This window comes from Callospermophilus lateralis, chromosome 4, assembly GCF_048772815.1.
Source record: "Callospermophilus lateralis isolate mCalLat2 chromosome 4, mCalLat2.hap1, whole genome shotgun sequence".
Taxonomy (NCBI): Eukaryota; Metazoa; Chordata; class Mammalia; order Rodentia; family Sciuridae; genus Callospermophilus; species Callospermophilus lateralis.
The window spans coordinates 75244766-75264592 of NC_135308.1; the positions used below are offsets into that span (position 1 = coordinate 75244766).

General features: G+C 38.3%; 1 protein-coding gene across 2 annotated transcripts; it reads right to left on the bottom strand.

Annotated features, from left to right (window-relative positions):
- Positions 1-1712: 1712 nt before the first annotated feature.
- Positions 1713-17963, bottom strand: LOC143396674 (C-type lectin domain family 4 member A-like). 2 transcript variants are annotated; one of them, XM_076852620.1, is made up of 7 exons: positions 17909-17963; positions 17696-17826; positions 10312-10428; positions 6796-6906; positions 4455-4597; positions 3101-3216; positions 1713-2114 (listed from the first exon to the last, which is right to left on the bottom strand). In XM_076852620.1, the coding sequence occupies exons 2-7, from the start codon at positions 17775-17777 to the stop codon at positions 1967-1969; spliced, it is 717 nt and encodes a 238-aa protein (XP_076708735.1). In that variant the 5' UTR covers positions 17778-17826; positions 17909-17963; the 3' UTR covers positions 1713-1966. The 2 variants fall into 2 exon arrangements, with proteins under 2 accessions (XP_076708735.1, XP_076708734.1); XM_076852619.1 differs by having other exon boundaries at positions 4446-4597.
- Positions 17964-19827: the final 1864 nt, after the last annotated feature.

The following is a 19827-nucleotide window of genomic DNA, read 5'->3' on the forward strand; positions in this document are numbered from 1 at the left end:
ACATAACATAGAACCCCATAATATGCACAATTTGGTGATGTATGTATCAGTTTAACATAAGTCTAGTTTAAATTTTTAAAATGAAAATTTCTACTTATTTCATCTTTTATGAAAGTTATCATTGTGGCTTTAGGGAGCCAATAAATAATACCCCTCTCTTCCCTTGTCCCTACCCAAATAGATGCATGCATATGTAAGACATCACAGCATGAACTTCATTATTGACAAAAGCTAGGTTGTAGGATTTGGCTTAAATTTCCAAACTCAATAAATTTTCTAACATGTTAACTTGTATGAAATTTACCCAGAAAGAGATGGACACCTCTTTACCACTCCGCAGAGACATTCATTTTCTCTTTCAATCAGTACTTATTGAGTGACAACTTGGGGCTACATACTGTGTTATGTCTAGGACTCAATAGACAACAAATCAAAGTCATTATACTAAAGGATTTTACATTTTTTAATTGATAGGGAGGAAAACATTTTAAAAATTAGACACCACACACACATATTAATGAACAACATCCACAACACTGTCAATTCCAAATGCTGGCAAGAAAATGGAACAATAGGAACACTTTGATTCATGGCTGGTCAAATGCAAAATGATAGCCACTTTGGAAAACAGTTCTTAGTCTTAACACCCAAGTCAATAAGAGTGTTCCTAGGTGTTAACACAAATGAACAGAAAACATGTCCACACAAAAAACCACACAAGAGGACAAATAAAAACTCCATTCATAAGTGTCAAACATTAGAAGCAATCAACATGTACTTCAATGGATGAATAAACTATGGTAAAATATTTTCTGCAACAAAAAGAAATGTCAACAGGCCATAAAATAGAATGGAGGAATTTTAAATGCACATTACTAACGGTAAGAAGACATTGGAAAAATTTGTGTAGGTCCCAACTAAAAAAAGTTGAATCTACCTATGAAAAAATACAAAAAAAAAACTTAGGAGAATTTCACAAACATATTGAGATAAGGAAAGTAAAAAAAATCAAACTTTATTATCTGTTTAATATGGAATATGAAAAGCAGGAATCAGAATACTGCATCCATGCGGTTAGAACAGGGAACATTAGGCAATGCTAGAAATCTTTACTGTAGATAATCATGATGGTTACAGGTTTGCATGCACTTGACAAAATCATGGAACTATACTCTGAAAGTGTGTGCCTTTTACTGATGTAAATGGTAGCTCAATAAAATCTAATCACTAAAAGTAATATATTTTCTTAAATCCATCAGGACTCAATCAGACAAATAATTAGAAATTTATTAGTCTTCACAATAAAAATTCACAGTAGGCTATGCTGTGATTCAATAACCCACAAAGAATGTAAATAAGCAAGTCCTTCCAATAGCTCTACTCTGCCATCACTGGTTTTTCTATCATTTGAAGGCTACTTCCCCTCCTGATTACAGAATGACTGTCAGTAGTGAACAGAACCATTCATGTTCATTAGGAGAGGGAGATTCACTCCCTGATTCCTCTGAGAAGAGGAAGAAGCAATTTCTGAGCAGGACTAAAAATCCATGCTATTCCTAAACCAACCACTAGTATGACTGAGTTGTTGACTTGGATTAATCCATGTTCACTCACAGCATCCCAAGTCACATGAGCTTTAAGAAGGAAAGTGTGACTTTAAACAATATTGAAATATTGTTTTTCAAGAAGAAGGGATGAACAGACAGCAAACATGAACCACAATCCTCAAAGCTGGTTCCTCATTTTAAAAATTCCATTTACAACTTTTTTAACTGCTCCAAAGCATTTCATACAAAATTTTATTACACAATATTTCATCAAAACTTTACACTGAACAATTGCTTTAATACACCTGAACTGTGCCTCATTATTTCATGTCCTTGAATCATGTCCTTGAGCTCATCCCCAACAATAGCTCTAGAATAATGAATGAAAATCTGAACACATGTCCACAAATAGTGTTGATTCATATGTAGATCTTCATCATTTCACAAACTGATCTTTGAAGATCTTTACAAAGTATGTCATTCCAGCCCCATTGCAATGATGAACGACGATGATTTACTATAACACAATGCTCTTCACTATGACTTGGGTCACCTGGATGCCAGAATCTGGAACAGAGAAAAAGGATGAAGTCATTCTTCCAAGACTGCTTTTAAAGGGGTTAGAGTCATTATGGGGTCAGAGGCTGGGGTGGATGTTTGTGGAAGTGAGGGTCAGATGTGCCCACACCAACCCTTCCCAATTCTCATGCAGTTTCTCCTCCACCAACACCTCTGGCATTTATCTTAAAAATTGTGCCCTCATCAGTCATATTTTCTCATACCTTATTGCCCTAAGCATTTGACCAAATGTTACCCACAGGCTCTCCTCTAAATGTAGGCCCTATTACCAGGAGACTGTCAATCCATGGGGCTTTCTTATATGATGAAGAGAAGTCAACGGGTCCCATGATTCAAAATGGGATTTTTTTTTCCTTTTTAATGGGATGATTTTGAAATCTGAAGAAATAATTAAGTCTCTAGATCTTCTACTTATTCCTGTTTTCTAGGTCAAATAATTTAATTTCTTAGATTCTCAGTTTGCCCATCTAAAAAGTGGACCAGAGTAACAGCACTATATATTTCACAAAGAAGTTATAAGGATCAAAGATAGAAGTATACTAATGTATTTAAATGCCTTTAAAGATTACATAAATATGAAATATTGTAATATTATCCAACTTTGGGATTATGCTTTATGAGAACTATTAAATCATAATAATATACAATAATCTTTAAAAACATGAATTTTTATTACAGAGAATCAATACAGCTTTTAAAAGCACAGTAGAATCCACCTGGTTCTAAAGTCTATTGTTGGATGACATTAGCTGAACTATCTATACTCTCCAAACTCAATTTCCTCAGTTCTATAATAGGAAAAATAATGTGTGCCTCCTAGGGTTCTGTGATAATTTCATGAGGTAATAAAATTGATTAACTTTGTGTGCAAAAGGACAAGAGTGAGCTGTTTTAGTTTCAGAACTGATGCTGGAACACTCTAAACTTCCTGCATGACCCAGGACCAGGATTCCTTTATCTAATTCTGTACTCACGTGGCACTTTGGTTGTATGGGGTCTGATCAACCCATTGCCAGTGTCCTTGACCCTCTGGATCTGATAGCCCCACAAAATAAGCAGCATTTTTATCCATATTCTGAGTGAGGAAATCCTAAAGGAAAAGAAAAAGAAAAGAAGTCATAGGCTTTAGATACTCAGCCTGAACTGAGGGGTTTTTTTTAAAAATTGCCAAATCATGCTAGTACTGGTGTTAATGTAAAAGAATGAAGTCCACTCTCGTGAGTAAATATAATTCACCAATAAAAATATTTTTAAAAAATTTTTGGTGATTTATTTCTTCTTTATTATTTAATTGTAAAATCTTTCAGATAACAAATAATTTGATATATATACACAGTGCATAATGATCAAATTGTCATAGTTAACATTTCCATCTTCTTTATATCTTCTGAAAGATTTTACTAACATCTAATAATTATACATATTTAAAGGTACAGTGTGATTTTTCAACTGAACTCTTTATGATAAACATAAGTGAAAACAAAAGTAGACGGTTCAGGAATAACCAGATGGGGACCTCAGAACTGCAGATCTTTGAACACAAAAGGATCAAAGACTTCATCTGTAAGTCTTAATTTTTTATTAAATATAGAAGCAATTCCTACCTACAATCATAATGAATTTCTATCTCAAATTCAAATTCCCTCTCTTCTTCACTGAGAGAATATTCTTAAAAGTTTTACATAAGAAAATTCTTACAAATTTACTCATTTTCCTTTCAAATCATCATAAAATTTTTTGTACCAAAAATTGAACCCAGGAGCACATAACCACTGAGCCACTAACCGCTATTTCTTATATTTCAATTAGGGACAGAGTCTTGCTAAATTGCTTAGTTTCTTGCTACATTGCAAAGGATTGCTCTGAACTTGAGATCCTCCTGCCTCAGCGTCCCAAGCCCCTGGGACTACAAGCATGCACCACAACAACCAGCATTTCACAGATTCTTAAAATTTCATTCCTGATTGCTGATTGTCAGTCTCTTGATTTAACTTTGCCTATTAAAGTTAATTCTCCTTTCTGTTAAGCAATTGATAATTCAGAAAACAGTTACATATTGAAATAACCAACTGCTGTTGTAGGCAGAAACATTTTCATCCTTTCACTAAACCCCCAGGTCCTACATGTTGAATGCCACAATTTCCCTGGGGGTAGGTTAGTTACACTGAAGAAGGTACAAGGTGTGGAATGGGAAGGCTGAGGGAGCCTCTCCTATCTGTCTTAGGGAAAGTCTTCTGCCACAGCATCAATATCCCTTCTTAGCAAAGACATGTACAAAAGTCAGACAGGCTCATGACTCCATTGTCTCTTAGAAAGTACCTGCTCTACCTTGCTGTTGATCACCACCAGGTGAGCCTCCATTCTAGAGCAGTTCTCCTGACTCTCCTTCCAAGATTTTGCATCAGTAGAAAAAAAGTAGCAACTGGAACTAAATGACTTCCAATTCTGTGGGCAACAGCTCCAGACTTTTCCTTTATAGACAAGAAGGGCAAATCAGTGCAATATATAAAAATTTATTGTTAAACTGTGTGTATTATTAACTTAAAGACCTAGGGAAACAGCATGAAAGCTGTAGCTCCCATATTCACCCAGATATAACAAGGAGATCCCTCTCCTCAGTTGCCAAGGAGGCAAGTTGCCTGAAGTGGGCAATAATGTGTCAGGGCCCCTTTCACCTGCTGGACTGGTATTACAAAAAAAAAGATAAAATATAATGTTTAAATAAAACCTAGACCCCAAAAACCTCAAAATGGTAATATCCAAGTTTCAACCCAAAATAATTAATCTTACCAAGAACCAGGAAGTTCTAAATTTTAGTAAAAAAATGATAATCAATAGTGGCAAAAAAAAGAAAAGCTGAAACATGGCTCAGGGGGTTGGCAGCCCAAGGTTCAATCTCAGGTACCAACACAAATCATCTTAAAGAAACAAAAGAGTGCTGACTCATAATGGCAATGGGGTGGGGGAGGTAATGGAGGAACTTTATATAGGGCAAAGGGGATGGAGGAGAATGGAGGGGGCAATAGGACAGGAATGATGATGGAATGAGTTAGACATCATTACCTAAGTACATATATGAAGACACAAATTTGTGTGAACATACTTTGTGTGCAATCAGTGACTTGAAAATTTGTGCTCTATATGTGTAATATACATAAATTGCATTCTGCCATCATGTATAAAAAATTAGGTTGAATAAATAAATTTTAAAAAAGAAAAAAGTAGACAATAAAAAAAGATGTAAAAATGGAAATTTTATCACTGAAAAATTTAATGACCTTTTAAAAGCTTAGCAGACTTCCTTTGGCCTCCATCTGCCATTCCTTCCTGAGTCTGAAAGTTACCCAGATTGGATTTTGGACTTATCAAGCCCCCACATTTCCATGAGTCAAGTTCTTAAAATAAATATCCATGTTCATATTGCTTCTATTTCTCTAGAGAGCACAAACATAATACACCACCCTAATAAATGGGAGCATGACTCCTCCATCATAAAATATTAACTGCATGTAGCAATCTCCTAATGAACGATATAGTGTGGGTAGGAGAGGAAAAAGTAGCTTCACAATGAGAAACCTGACAAACACTACCTCAGGTGATCAAGTTCAGCATCGATAGTCAACATTCACTTTGATAATATATACCCTGGAACTAATGTGATGAATAGCATTTTATATCTGTGACCTTCCTCCCCAAAACAAATAACCCCCCATAATCATTAGAAAAACTTCAAATTTTAACACAGAGACAACCAATAATATAGAAATGGTATACCCCTAAGTTGTCAAAGTCATCTAACAAGGAAGATCTGTAAAAAAAAATTTTATAGCAAAGAGGAAACTAAAGAGATATGACAAATAAATGGAATGTGGGGGACTGCAGTAATTCTAGTATATGAAAAAGAACAAGAGTTTAAAATTGGGAAAATCAAGAATGTTGGGCTAAGGAAGTAGCTCGGTGATAGAGATGTGCCTAGCATGTATGAAACCCTGAATTCAATTCCTAGTACTAAAGGGGAAAAAATCATGAATATTGGTTCATTTGTTGTAACAAATGCCCTTACTTAGGAATAGGATAATAATAATGGCCACTGTGTGTGCAAAGTAGGGTTAAAATAGAATCTTTTAATATTATCTGCTCAACTTTTCTGTAAATTTAAAAATGTCTTTCAGACTTCGTTTAAAGGTAAAAAAAAATTCTCATTCACCATATATTCATCTTCATTTTCACCAAATTGTTTGATTAACATGAGAAAAACACTAGCCTTGCAGAAACCTCAGAAAAAAAGAACAGTCTGAAGAAATACAATAACAATATATTATTTTTCCAAATTGAGCTTCACATGGACAATACTCAATATCTATATTAGAATGTTAGGTTCTGGATTGGGGCTGTGGCTCAGTGGTACAGCACCTGCCTTGCACATGTGAGGCACTGGGTTCTATCCTCAGCACCACACAGAAATAAATAAATAAATATATTGTGTTTGTCTATAACTATAAAAAGATTTTTAAAAAAGAATGTTAGATTCTATGAAATTGTACACTTGTAGATTAGAATACCATGAGACTCCACTCCTTAGTGTGTTCTACCTAAAAATAATAAATACTGATTTGGGAATCTTACATACTACAGTCAGCAACTGAATTCCAGGCACATGAAGTTTTACCTTCCATGGATGAATTCGTTCTTACACACTCCAAATGTGTGTAAATCATTTTTTTTATAAATCTTTTATTATTTTTGTCTTCAAACAGCTGAGAATTTTTTTGAAAGAAATCTGAAAAATAGAACATAAACCAATCGTTTTCTGGTAGCATTAGGTCGTTGCTTTTTACATTGCTTTCTTGCACTCTTTAGACAAAAATCTACACATGTCCAATTACCCAGTTGGACAGAGCCTGACAGAAAAAGTTTCCCCATGACCCCTCAATCAATGGAATCCTAATCCTACTGCTTTGTAAATATTAGATATCTCCAGGAATAACTAAAAGATGAGGAGTTGAAAGAAGACATGAAAGTACCATCAATTGGGATCTGAAGGATGTTATCCATAGTCTCCTTTAAGAGTTAACCCAAGATGCAAACAAAGGCTAAACTTTGTGAGATGGGAGTGGAAATTATTTAAGGAAGTACAAAACCTGGGACTTTGGGGAAAGGAATAATTTGCTAATTTTAACCAATTCTGGGTGATCTTAAAGATTGATGAAGAGGACACTGTTCTTCATCTCTTTTGTGTGTCTCTCCCAGTTTAGAACTAACTCACTGCCACCTCTAGAAATTCAATTTTCTGGGCTGCAGTGGTATCTCAGTATCACGGCACTTACCTAGAATACACAAGGCCCTGGGTTAATAAACACTACTGCTAGAAATTAAATTTCCTCTTTAACCTCCTATTTGTTCTTTGACCCACTTCATTCTGGCTATGGCTTCCATCATTTCATTAAACCATGCATGAAATGGATCATCAATAATTTACTAGAACGATTTATTAGTCATTTTCTAATGGCCTCGTGCAATCACTCACCCAGGTCTTCCTCCTTACTCTTGGTACACTGTTCTCTCCTATTCCTGCCTCACCTTTCTTACTGCTGCTTATTATCCTCTTCCATAAGCTCTTTTCCTCTAATTACCATGTTAAAAAAAATGTAGTATTTCCAAGAGTATTACCCTAATCCCTATATAGTTTAAAGTCCTCTTCTGGAGTGATACCATAATTCCTATGCTGGAACTTGCTATCATTATGTAAATGACTTTTAAACTTCTAGACCTCTCTCCTGAAATCCAGACAAATGTGCCTCCCACTGGACATGTACATTGTGAGTTAACTTTGTGCCCAAAATGTAAATAATCATCTCTTGAAACAAACTATTCATCCTATCCTGCCTACACCTTTGAACAGCTTCTTCACTGCTGAGTTTAGAAGGTCAGGATATTATATTCACACTTAACTTCTCTGGGGTTTTAATCCCCAATATTCATCAAACCTTGGCCACCTTGATTGTATCTTCTTTACCCTTCAAAGCTACTTGTCCTCTCTTCACTAACAGTATCCTTAAATGAGACTCTCAATGTTTTCCAATGGGATGATGAATTAACATCTCTTTGATGCATTATAATTATAATAATCATAGGATGCACTGTTACATAGTCATACACACACATAACATTATTTGGTCATTTTCATTCCTCAGTACCTCCCCCATTCCCTTCCCTCTTCTGTCACCCTGGTACCCTGCCTCTACTCTACTACTTTTGCCTCAATTTTCATGAGATCTGACCCCTTTTTCTCTTTTTGCTCCTAAATTATCATATATGAGAGAAGACATACAGCCAATGACTTTCTCAGTCGGGTTTATCTCATTTAACAAAATGCTGTCTAGTTCTGTACGTTTTCTAGAAAATAACGCCTCTCCTTACCTTCACCTTTGTCCTCCTAGTTCATCTTCACACCTCAGTAAAAGCATGCCTCCTTAAGTCAAATTTGATTATGTCAAATCCCTGCCCCAAATTCCGCAATGTCTCCACACTCACTGACAGACTGAAAAATTGGCCTCAATGTTCCACCCTTCTTGGATTTACATCCCTTAGCATTGTGACTTTGTAGCTTCTCCAATCAAGTAGAACTAAGAAGATTCTCCAATCAAGAATCTGTTTCTTCACCAATAGAATATGAGCTGCCTTTAAGACTCCATTTGGTCAACAGAATGTGCAAAAGCAACCAGGATCGTTCCAATTTTAAACTTTAACATGCCTTTTTTCCTTTTGCCCCCTATCATGGAAGTCTGAAATTGGCTCATACAAAAACATCAGTGTATGTGAAGTCAAATAACACTAGCCTTATGCATGCTATTAAGGAAATACAGATGTGTTCTCACACAGAATTTAGTATAGAACTGACGATCCATAGATTTCATTCTGTAGCACCAACCCAGGCTAGTCTGATGAATAATGAGAGGACTGTGGTAAAATTGCTCCTTTCATTCTAGCTCACATGCTCTTCTTCAGAAGCCGAGCTGCTCATGTTGGGTCCCCAACATCATATGCAAGAGTGAATTCAGCTAGGACCAAAGAAAATACCCAATTGAGCCAGTCTAAATTTCCAGACCACAGATACATGAGCTAAATAAATATCTGTTTCAATTCACTGTTTTAGGCTTGTTTATTAAGTAGCAAAGGATATCTTATCATATAATCTTTAAGAAAAAATCAAAATTTTTTTATAATAGTGTATGACCTTCTTCAGGATCTAAATTCTGTTTCTGTCTGCCATCTACAACTTTATTTCAAAGTTTTTCACATAGCACTATATTTTCCTGGTCAGGCATATTTGTATTTCCCCAAAATACTTCCATGTTGTAATGACATACATATAATATATCTATGTCATGTAGTAGTAACAGGGGCAGATGTCTCCTCCTTCAGGAAACCCATATCAGCTTTCTGTGCTCACTTCTTACCTGCAAAATACTTCTTATCTTATGTTGTAAATACTGGTTATATTGACTATTCTATTAATATCTTGAGAGCAGTGGCTGTGGCTATTTCTGGATTCCCTCACACAGTGCCTAGTAAACAATATGTATGGCCATTGTTACTTATCAAATGACCAAATTAATAAATAAAATATCTACTCTAGTTTATGCTAAGTTTTATGACTTTTGAAAGCTTGATAAACTCTGAAATATAACATATGCATAAATCCACCTATTTGTTAAATTGACATTTCCTGAGATCTCACAATGGGAAAGACAGAAATTATTAGAAGAAAATTCCCTGGGATACTCTTCCTGGGACATTTCTTCCATCCCCTTAATGTCCACCTGCTCACCCAAAAATATAAGTGTCTGTGAAATCAAATAAGACTAGCCTTATAAATGCTATTAAGGAAATATAGATATGTCCTTACACAGAATCTAATGTAGAACTGATGACCCATAGATTTTATTCTGTGACACCAACCCATACACATATACCTACTCTTCAAATTCTCTCAGTGAACATAAATTCCATGATTTTTGCAAAAGCAAAGTTCCCACTGAATTCTCAGGAACTCCAACCCATGCCCCCGCAATAGAAAATTTATTTTTCAAATTCCTGGATCATTGTGAAATGTCAGTTTCTAATGAATGGCTTCTATTCATGAAAGGCAGGAATTAATAACTGACTCAGTTGGCATACTTACTGATAAAAGAGGCAGTCAGTAAGATTTCCTTCATCAGGAAAAGTATCAGCAACAAGGCAAGAAGAAGCTTGGAAAAACCAAAATGACTCTGGTGAGGAATGGTGTTTTCTCTGGGATCTGAAGGATAAAACAAATTAGATTCATCACCCTATCACCCTATAGCGCCCAGGGTAACACTCCAGGTAGCCAGTAAGTTCATAACCTTCCTTGTGAACATGGGGCCTACATATTCTCTCTTACCTACCCATTTTGGGCTCTGTTTCCTTCCCAGGTCTCAGTTATGGAGATTGATGGCAAACCCACCTTCCCAAACTGAACTGCTAAGCTGGCCTGTGCCCTTTCACACACTATTTTCTGGTCATTCCATCTTGTCACCTAGGCAGAGATATTCTCTAATTATTAGGAGCCACCCTCCAACTATACCCCAAGAATATTACTACCCATTTTCTTCTATCTCTAATTCTTACTATCTCTAATAACCTGACAGTATCTTCTGTGCTGTTGCCCCCTTACCTAGTTGATCTGAGACACCTTCAAGCCGATCATAGCCTCCCACCATAAGCCATTCCATATCAAGCTGAAACCTCAAACTAAAGTTTCTGCATGTCCCAAATTTCCTATCTCCAGAGGGAAGAGAGGGACTTAAAACCATCATATACCAGTTACTTCCCCAGGATTCCCCATCCTTACTGAATCCCCTTGCAACACTCCATATTGCCAGGACACAAACCCTCAGGAGCCTATCGCTTAGTCCAGGACCTCTGTCTAATTAACAAGGCAGTTATTCCCATTAACCCAGTGGTTCCCAACCCTTACACTCTTCTTTCTCATATTCCCTCTTCAACCACTCACTTTACTGTCCTGGGTCTTAAAGATGCCTTCTTTACTGTGCCACTCCATCCTGACTCTTATTACCTTTTTGTCTTCACATGGGAAGACCCCTACATCCTTTAGGTCTCAAGAGCTGACATGGACAGTTCTACCCCAAGGCTCCAGTGACATTCTCCACCTCTTTGGACAAGGCTTGGCACAGGATCTAATCACTTGTGACTTGCAGGATAGCACTCTCTTTCAGTATGTGGATGACCTTCTCCTATGCAGTTCATCCCTCAAGACTTCCTAAACTCACACTGCTCAGCTCCTCAATTTTCTTGGGTCCCAGGTATATTGGGTCTTTCCAGCCAAAGCCCAGCTTACTACCTCTTCAGTCACCTATTTAGGTATACTCCTCACTCCAACCTCTAGAAGCCTGACAACAGACAGAATTTAAGCTCTCCATGATCTACAGCCATCCAAAAGAGCAGACTACATTCTCTCCTTTCTGGGTCTGGCTGACTTTTAAGACATTGGGTCCCCAGCTTTGCACTCCTTGTCAAGCCCTTATATCAGGCAGCTAATGAGAATCCCCCATGAGCCTTTCACCTCCCCTAACCTTGTAGCCAACTCCTTTTTTAAGCTCAGGGGTGCTCTCACACCTTCTCGCACTTTATCTCTTACTAGCCCTAAAATTCCTTTCCACCTCTTTATGGAAGAAAGACAGGATATTGCCACTGGCCCCCTCACTCAACCGATTGGACCCTTCTACAAGCTGTCCAAGCAGCTAGACTCTATGGTTCATGGAAGGCTACCATGCCTCTGAGCACTGGAAGCAGCAGTGGAACTAACTTTTAAGAAAGCCCTAAAACTTACCTTGCTCCAACAAATAACTCTATTCTCCACCATTGACTACAGAATTTCTTTTTTTTAAGAGAGAGTGAGAGAGGAGAGAGAGAGAGAGAGAGAGAGAGAGAGAGAGAGAGAGAATTTTTTTTTAATATTTATTTTTTAGTTATCGGCGGATACAACATCTTTGTTTGTACGTGGTGCTGAGAATCGAACCCAGGCCACACGCATGCCAGGCGAGCACGCTACCACTTGAGCCACATCCCCAGCCCGACTACAGGATTTCTTGAATCATAAATCTCTTCCCCTTCTGAGCCCTTCACAAATTCAAGAATTCCGCCTTCTCTTTATAGAAAACTCCACCATTACCTTTGTTCTTCCCTCAATCCTGCCACACTCCTCCGACAATCCCTACCCTCTTCGAATGCTAAACATTCCTGTCCACAGGTTCTGGAGGCTCCACAATCACCCCATGAGGACCACTTTGATTACCCACTTCCCTCACCTGACTTAACCAGTTTTGTGGACAGCAGTTTGGTAATGGGTCACTGCAGATGGTGTAAAGATGCATACACAGTAGTCACCACTGCCTCAGTTCTAAAAGCCAGCTGCCTCTATGAAGGGATCACCTCCCAGAAGGCTGAACTTTTTGCACTTATCAGAGCTCTCACTCTATACAAAGACAAATGGGTTAACATATACACAGACTCCAAACATGCTTTCCTAATTGCTCATTCATATTCGGCTATTTGGAAGGAACATGGACTCTTGACCACAAAGGGATCGCCAGTGGTCAATGCCTCTCTGATTTCCAAACTCATAGAGGCACTACAACTGCCATCATGAGTGGCCATCATACATCAAAATTCCTCTGACCCTATAGCTATAAGCAACAACAAGGCAGACTCTATAGCACAAGAACTAATGGCAAAATTCTCAGGAGGCCCTATCCTATTTCTATCCTCCACAATTAAACCTAACTATTCCCCACAGGAATGAGAGGAACTAATAACCAAGGTGGCCATTTTGGGGAGGATAGCTGGATCTTCCTGGGGGATCAAATTGCCCTCCCTAAACAACAAGCTTACAGTTTATTGATGGACATTCATAACTGTCTTTATATTGACCCCAAATTCCTTTTACAATTTTTAAAACACCTCTTTTACTCCCCAGGAATGAAAACTACCCTCCATCAGGTCCACTCCATTTGTCTGCCCTACAGTATACTCACAAGGAGGCACCAAAACTAAACTCCCCACACATCAGATGAGGGGCCACCAGCCAGGCAAAGACTGGCAGATTGACTTCACTCACATGCCTAGGCACAAAAAGTTCACTACCTACTTACTTTGGTTCATTATTTTTCAGGTTGGATAGAAAATTAACCTACCTCCAGGGAAACTGCCAACACCATTGCCTCCATTCTCATCAAGCAGATAATTCCCAGGTTTGTTCTTCCCACCTACATCCAGTCAGACAATGATTCGGCCTTCACTTCTCAGGTTGTTCAACTAGTCTCCAAAGGCCTCAACATCACTTGGAGGCTCCACATCCCCTACCATCCCAAAACATTGGGTAAGGTTGAGAGGGCTAATGGCATTCTCAAGGAACATCTCACTAAACTTGCTATTGAACTCAGGCTTTCCTGGCCCAATCTCCTGCCATTGGCCCTCACCTGAATTCAGGCTTTAGTCCCTTTGAGAAACACCAAGGGTGCCCTATCTTAATCAACCAAAGCTTTCCAATCACTCTTTCTCCCCTTGTGTCCTACCTGTCATATCTCACAATTCTACACAAACTCCTAAGGGAACATGCAGACCAGTGTCTTCCTGCACCATCCATTGCCACAATCCCAGTGCAACCACAAACCAAATTGGACAATCTTCAAACATGTGATGCATTCTTACTTAGGGAACTACATCCTCAATCATTGGAACCTCGCTGGACAAGACCCCTTACAGTCATATTTACTATCCCAGTGGCAGCCAAGCTTTTGGGCCACTTCCCCTGGTACCATGTCTGCCGCCTTAAAAAGGCACCTGTTCCAATTGTCCAGTGTGGACTTCCACCACACTGGGGCCCACCAAACTCAAGATTTCTCACCAATATTCTTCTTATTTTACTAATCATTAATCTCTCTCACACTTCTATCCCAACCCATAGATGGTGCTTCTACATCCAAGCAACATAGCACCAAGATGACACAACCCACTCTCAGTTTATGGGTCAAGGTGATTGCCCTTCCTCTGGCTACAATCAGGTGGTCACCCTTAACATTACTGGATTCAACCAAACTGCCTCATCCCATATATGTGCAGAAATGCTATGCTTCATATCAGACCAAACTGAGAAATCTTGTAAACATTGGCCTAACACCTATGGTGGATGCCATTACAATTCATGCAAGACATGCTTCCTAGATAAGCCTTGCTATGAAAAATAAGCATACAACAAATTAACTATATGGGACCTGAAATGAGCAACCAGTGTTGATCTTAAATTTTATTCTTGGGGTTTTACCAAGCTCCCCTCAGCCTCTATCAGAATCTGGAGAAGTTATGTACAAATGTTCCCTCAACTTCACATAACCAACAAGGAGCAAGAGAAAGAAATACAAAACCAGCTGGATGCATTTGCCCATCCTAAAGTTGACCCTTTCTAATGAATGGTCCTAGTATGTCAGGGACTTCAGCTTCTCAATTTATCCAAAGTTAATAACATTTCAGACTGGTTCCTCTGCACAGGTTTGGATCATACTTCTTTTACTGCAATTCCCATTGATCTTCTTCTCAATACCTCAACCATATCCCAACAATCCCCCTCTCCAGCCTTTGAGAAAGTAGCCTTTTTTCATAACTCATCAGAGAATTTCCCCTGCTGCTACACATCCTCTGGTTCAGTACCCTGTGACCAGATCATTTGAATCTGTTCCCCAATTTTTGCTCCTCTGGAGGTTCTTTTTCTGGTGCAACAGTACCCTAAAAAAATCTAAGCCTCAGCATGCCCTTGGCTTTTTGTGTTCCTTCCACCTTGGTTCCTCAATTAACTCTGTAAAGTAAGGCTGAATTAATATGGTATGTTACCACCTCCCTTTCCAGGGCAAGACGAGCCTGTCTTTCTACCAGTAGTAGTTGAAATCTCCCTGGCCTTCTCACTTGCTGTCTCCAGACTTGGGGAAGGAGGACTTGGTTATGCAGCAACCACTACTCAGAAGCTTGAACAACAACTTTGAGAAGTGGTAGAGGCATCAATTGCCTCTCTCACTTCCCTGCAAAGGCAAATAACATTGATTGCCCAAGTCTCACTACAGAACCGTCAAGCCCTAGATCTCCTGACACCAGACAAAGGAGGAACTTGTCTATTCCTGAGAGAAGAATGCTGCTACTACATCAATGAAACTAGATTGGTCAAAAAGAATGTCAACATCCTCCATTGTTTGGGTGAAAAGCTTAAATAGCAACAATCAAATGACCGGCTGGCTAAACTCAACCCTCATTACGTGGCTGACTCCCATTCTCACTCCTATATTAGTAATTAGACTTCTATGAATGATTTCTCCCTGCCTCCTCAGGTTCACCTGAAAGCGCATGGGTGAAATTGACAGAGTGACCTACAACCAGATGCTCCTTATGACTACAGTCACCTCCCTTACCAAACCAACACCTGAGCCATCCCCTTCCCCACAGTGCCCCTAGCAAGCATGAAGTAGCCAGATGTAATTCTAGACCCTATACCATCAAAATCGCTGGGATGTTAGGGGCTTAGAAATGAAGCACAAGACAATCTGTGCATGTGAAAAAACAATCAGGTGCCTACAAACAAGCAGTGATGGTGCCTCAAAAAAATCTGTAAATCAGTGGGGTCTCCTGACCAATCCTGGAAGGATATGGATCACAGAAAGATCCCCTGAACAACCTAGGAAGACAAGGAACTCTAAAAACCTCCCTTTTTGTCCCAAGCCCTCCCTTCCAGCCCTGAGCCCAAAAAATTCCAATTCAGCTGAGCCTGGGTGCATTTCTCCCAGACCCATTCTGTTGGACTGGAGGGTCTCTCCCAGAAACCACTCTCAATAAATCCTTATTCAGCTGCTTTTAATCTGCCTCTTTTGATCATGAGTGCCTGTCCTTACAAGTTGCATACTTCCAATATACAATGGCATAAATAAATGTTCCCATTCCAAAAAGGAGGAATAGGATATAGAAGAAAAGGATGGAACCAAAACTCAGACAGATATTAGTTTCTGTAACTCCACATCCACATCTGGGGAATATTGTGATGAGATGTAATCTTCAAAGGGCTTCTGCAGCACCACCTAAATTGCCTTGCTGGTTGTCATCCACATGGTCTCTTTCTTAGGCTGACTCCATCTACAGCCAACAGCTTTCCTAGCAGACATTCCACATTACTGGCGTATCTTAATCCCTGGCATCTCCATTCCAGCTTCAGCTTCCCCTTCACAACTTCATGCAGGTCCTCTCAAGGGAATCACGGGGAGATTCCAATACTGCTTTACTTTGCCTGAACACTCAGGTCTTCCTTTGAAATCTCAGTGGAAGTTTCCTTGATCCTTTGGCTGCCATCAAGTGAAGAGATCTACTTTGCCATGCCCTTCCACCATGATGTTCTGTCTACCTCAAGGCCTGAAGCTGACTCACCATAGACTGACCTCTAAAATATTGATCTTAAAATAAGCTTTCTCTTCTAAGTTGTTCTTCTCAGGTATTTGGGTCACAGTTACAAAAAGCTAACATCTTCCTCTTTCTCCCATAAAGTACAATCACTACTACTGTGAATATTTATAATAATAAGAACATGAAATATGAAAAAAACAATTATGTTTACTATTTTTAAAAAACTTTATAAAATATCCAAAATTGCAGATTTTTAACATTGAGAATAACTATTGTTAATATTTTGGCACATGTTCTTTCAGCAATTTTTGAAGTGTGTACAATATAAATGAACATTTTTCCATTCGGTTGACATACATATTTACTGATTTCTGACTCACTATTTTCTTTTATACTGTATCATGAACATTCTTTCACCATAATTTCTTTATTATTATTTATAATTGCTTATTATTTCATTACTTATTTAAATAATATTGTGTCCAACTTATAAGTATGCTATTTATACAAGATAAATCATTATGATCAATTCATGTTTTTAGGATACAATCACCCTTTTAAGTCAATATTTCTTGGTCAGAACCCATTTTGTCAACAGAGGGTATAGCTCCATGCTACAACAATTTTGCCTAGGATATACAAAACCTGAAAATGATCACTACCAATGGTGTGGTAGACATGCAGTCACTTTCCATTAAGATAAAAGCATTAGATAAATAGGAATAATTTTTAAGTATGTATATTGTCAATAGTGAGGAGGAAAAACTCAGTATTATATTCTTTCAGTTTTGGAAATATAGGTTCACACCTTTTTATATATTCATATATGGAAAGATATACAATAAAATTCAATATCTGATTTTATGTAAATGATAATAGTAAAGAAAATATTATGGACTTTTTTCCCACTTTGCTGCTCAAAAACACCTTCATTCCTATCTACAGGCAGCAAAATCCTCAGACATTCCTGGGTGTCCCAGACATGAATACTTCAGAGAAACAGCAACAAAATTACCTTGGCCCTGCTTTTTAACTGTCTCTTCATCCTTCACCTTGTAATTAACATTAACCCCTGGAAAATGATCTTTTACCTGCAGGAGAATTTGAGTTGGTGCCTGAGGACTTCAGTTCATTTTTCAAACTCACTTCAGCATAATTTGTTCTCAAAGCCATCTTGAGAAGAAACCTTCTGCTTTTTTCAGAAATTTCATGCCATCTTTTCCTTAAAACATATTACAAATGAGATTCCAGCCTTAGAGCAAATTACTCTACCACTTAACTAGATGTAATAAATAGACACATACCTGACAGTGAAATCACTGAGGTCTCATCCTCAGGACAACCAGAATGAGAATTACAGCCTGCAAACAGTAGATATAGATAAGTGTAACAAAAGTGGGAACTCAAAAGAAATAGGAAGGAAAGGAAAAGAGGAATCAAGCAATTAGAGAAGTCTTTCCTAAGAACCTCATTTCGTAAACTCACCAGGAAAACTAAATTTGTGCTTTCACATGCAAATATAACTAATTAGCTAACCAACCTGAGCAACACTTGCTCATATTGCCTTCATGTCATCATGTCTGATTGATCAGGCAGCTTTTTTGTGCCACATTCTAAGGTGATCGTTACACAAATCTCACATGACAGCCTCCCCATGTGCAGAGCCATTTTCCTTTAGCATAGTGAGGAATGAGTAGTCTGAAGGTATCCTCTGTGCTCTCTGCTTTCCCTGTTGTTCACAATCAGCACCATCATCAACCTTCATTCATTCATTCATTTTGCTACTGGTCACCTCCAATACTCCTGAAAGCCATAATAAAAGAGGATGCAACCTTTATTTCTACACTTATATCTCCCTTTACCCCCAACATCACCTTAACAACCTGCTCTGGAAGGTACATATGAATATACTTAACGGTTCAGAAAATTAAATGGAATCACGTTTAGAAGAGGATGAATTCAAACTGAGTGCCAAATATGATTTATTTTTCCAAAGGCCAAAATAAAAACAGTCCAAAAACTAAATCTTTCTCTTTTTTTTTTATTGGTTATTCAAAACATTACAAAGATTGCAGAATCACATCGGTTGCACATCCACATTTTTACATAATGCCATAATAGTAACTGTTGTATTCTGCTACCTTTCCTATCCTCTACTATCCTCCCTCCCCTCCCCTCCCATCTTCTCTCTCTACCCCATCTACTGTAATTCATTTCTCTCCTTATTTTTTTCCCATTCCACTCACAACCTCTTATATGTAATTTTGTATAACAATGAGGGTCTCCTTCCATTTCCATGCAATTTCCCTTTTCTCTCTCTTTCCCTCCCACCTTATGACTCTGTTTAATGTTAATCTTTTCCTCCTGCTCTTCCTCCCTGCTCTGTTCTTAGTTGCTCTCATTATATCAAAGAAGACATTTGGCATTTGTTTTTTAGGGATTGGCTAGCTTCACTTAGCATAATCTGCTCTAATGCCATCCATTTCCCTGCAAATTCCATGATTTTGTCAGTTTTTAGTGCTGCGTAGTACTCCATTGTGTATAAATGCCACATTTTTTTATCCACTCATCTATTGAGGGGCATCTGGGTTGGTTCCACAGTCTAGCTATAGTGAATTGTGCTGCTATGAACATCGATGTGGCAGTATCCCTGTAGTATGATCTTTTAAGGTCTTCAGGGAATAGTCCGAGAAGGGCAATAGCTGGGTCAAATGTTGGTTCCATTCCCAGCTTTCCCAGGAGTCTCCATACTGCTTTCCATATTGGCCGCACCAATTTGCAGTCCCACCAGCAATGTACAAGTGTACCCTTTTCCCCACATCCTCGCCAGCACTTGTTGTTGTTTGACTTCATAATGGCTGCCAATCTTACTGGAGTGAGATGGTATCTTAGGGTGGTTTTGATTTGCATTTCTCTGACTGCTAGATATGGTGAGCATTTTTTCATGTACTTGTTGATTGATTGTATGTCCTCCTCTGAGAAGTGTCTGTTCAGGTCTTTGGCCCATTTGTTGAATGGGTTATTTGTTTTCTTATTGTTTAATTTTTTGAGTTCTTTGTATACTCTGGATATTAGGGCTCTATCTGAAGTGTGAGGAGTAAAAATTTGTTCCCATGATGTAGGCTCCCTGTTTACATCTCTTATTGTTTCTCTTGCTGAGAAAAAACATTTTAGTTTAAGTAAGTCCCATTTGTTGATTCTTGTTATTAACTCTTGTGCTATG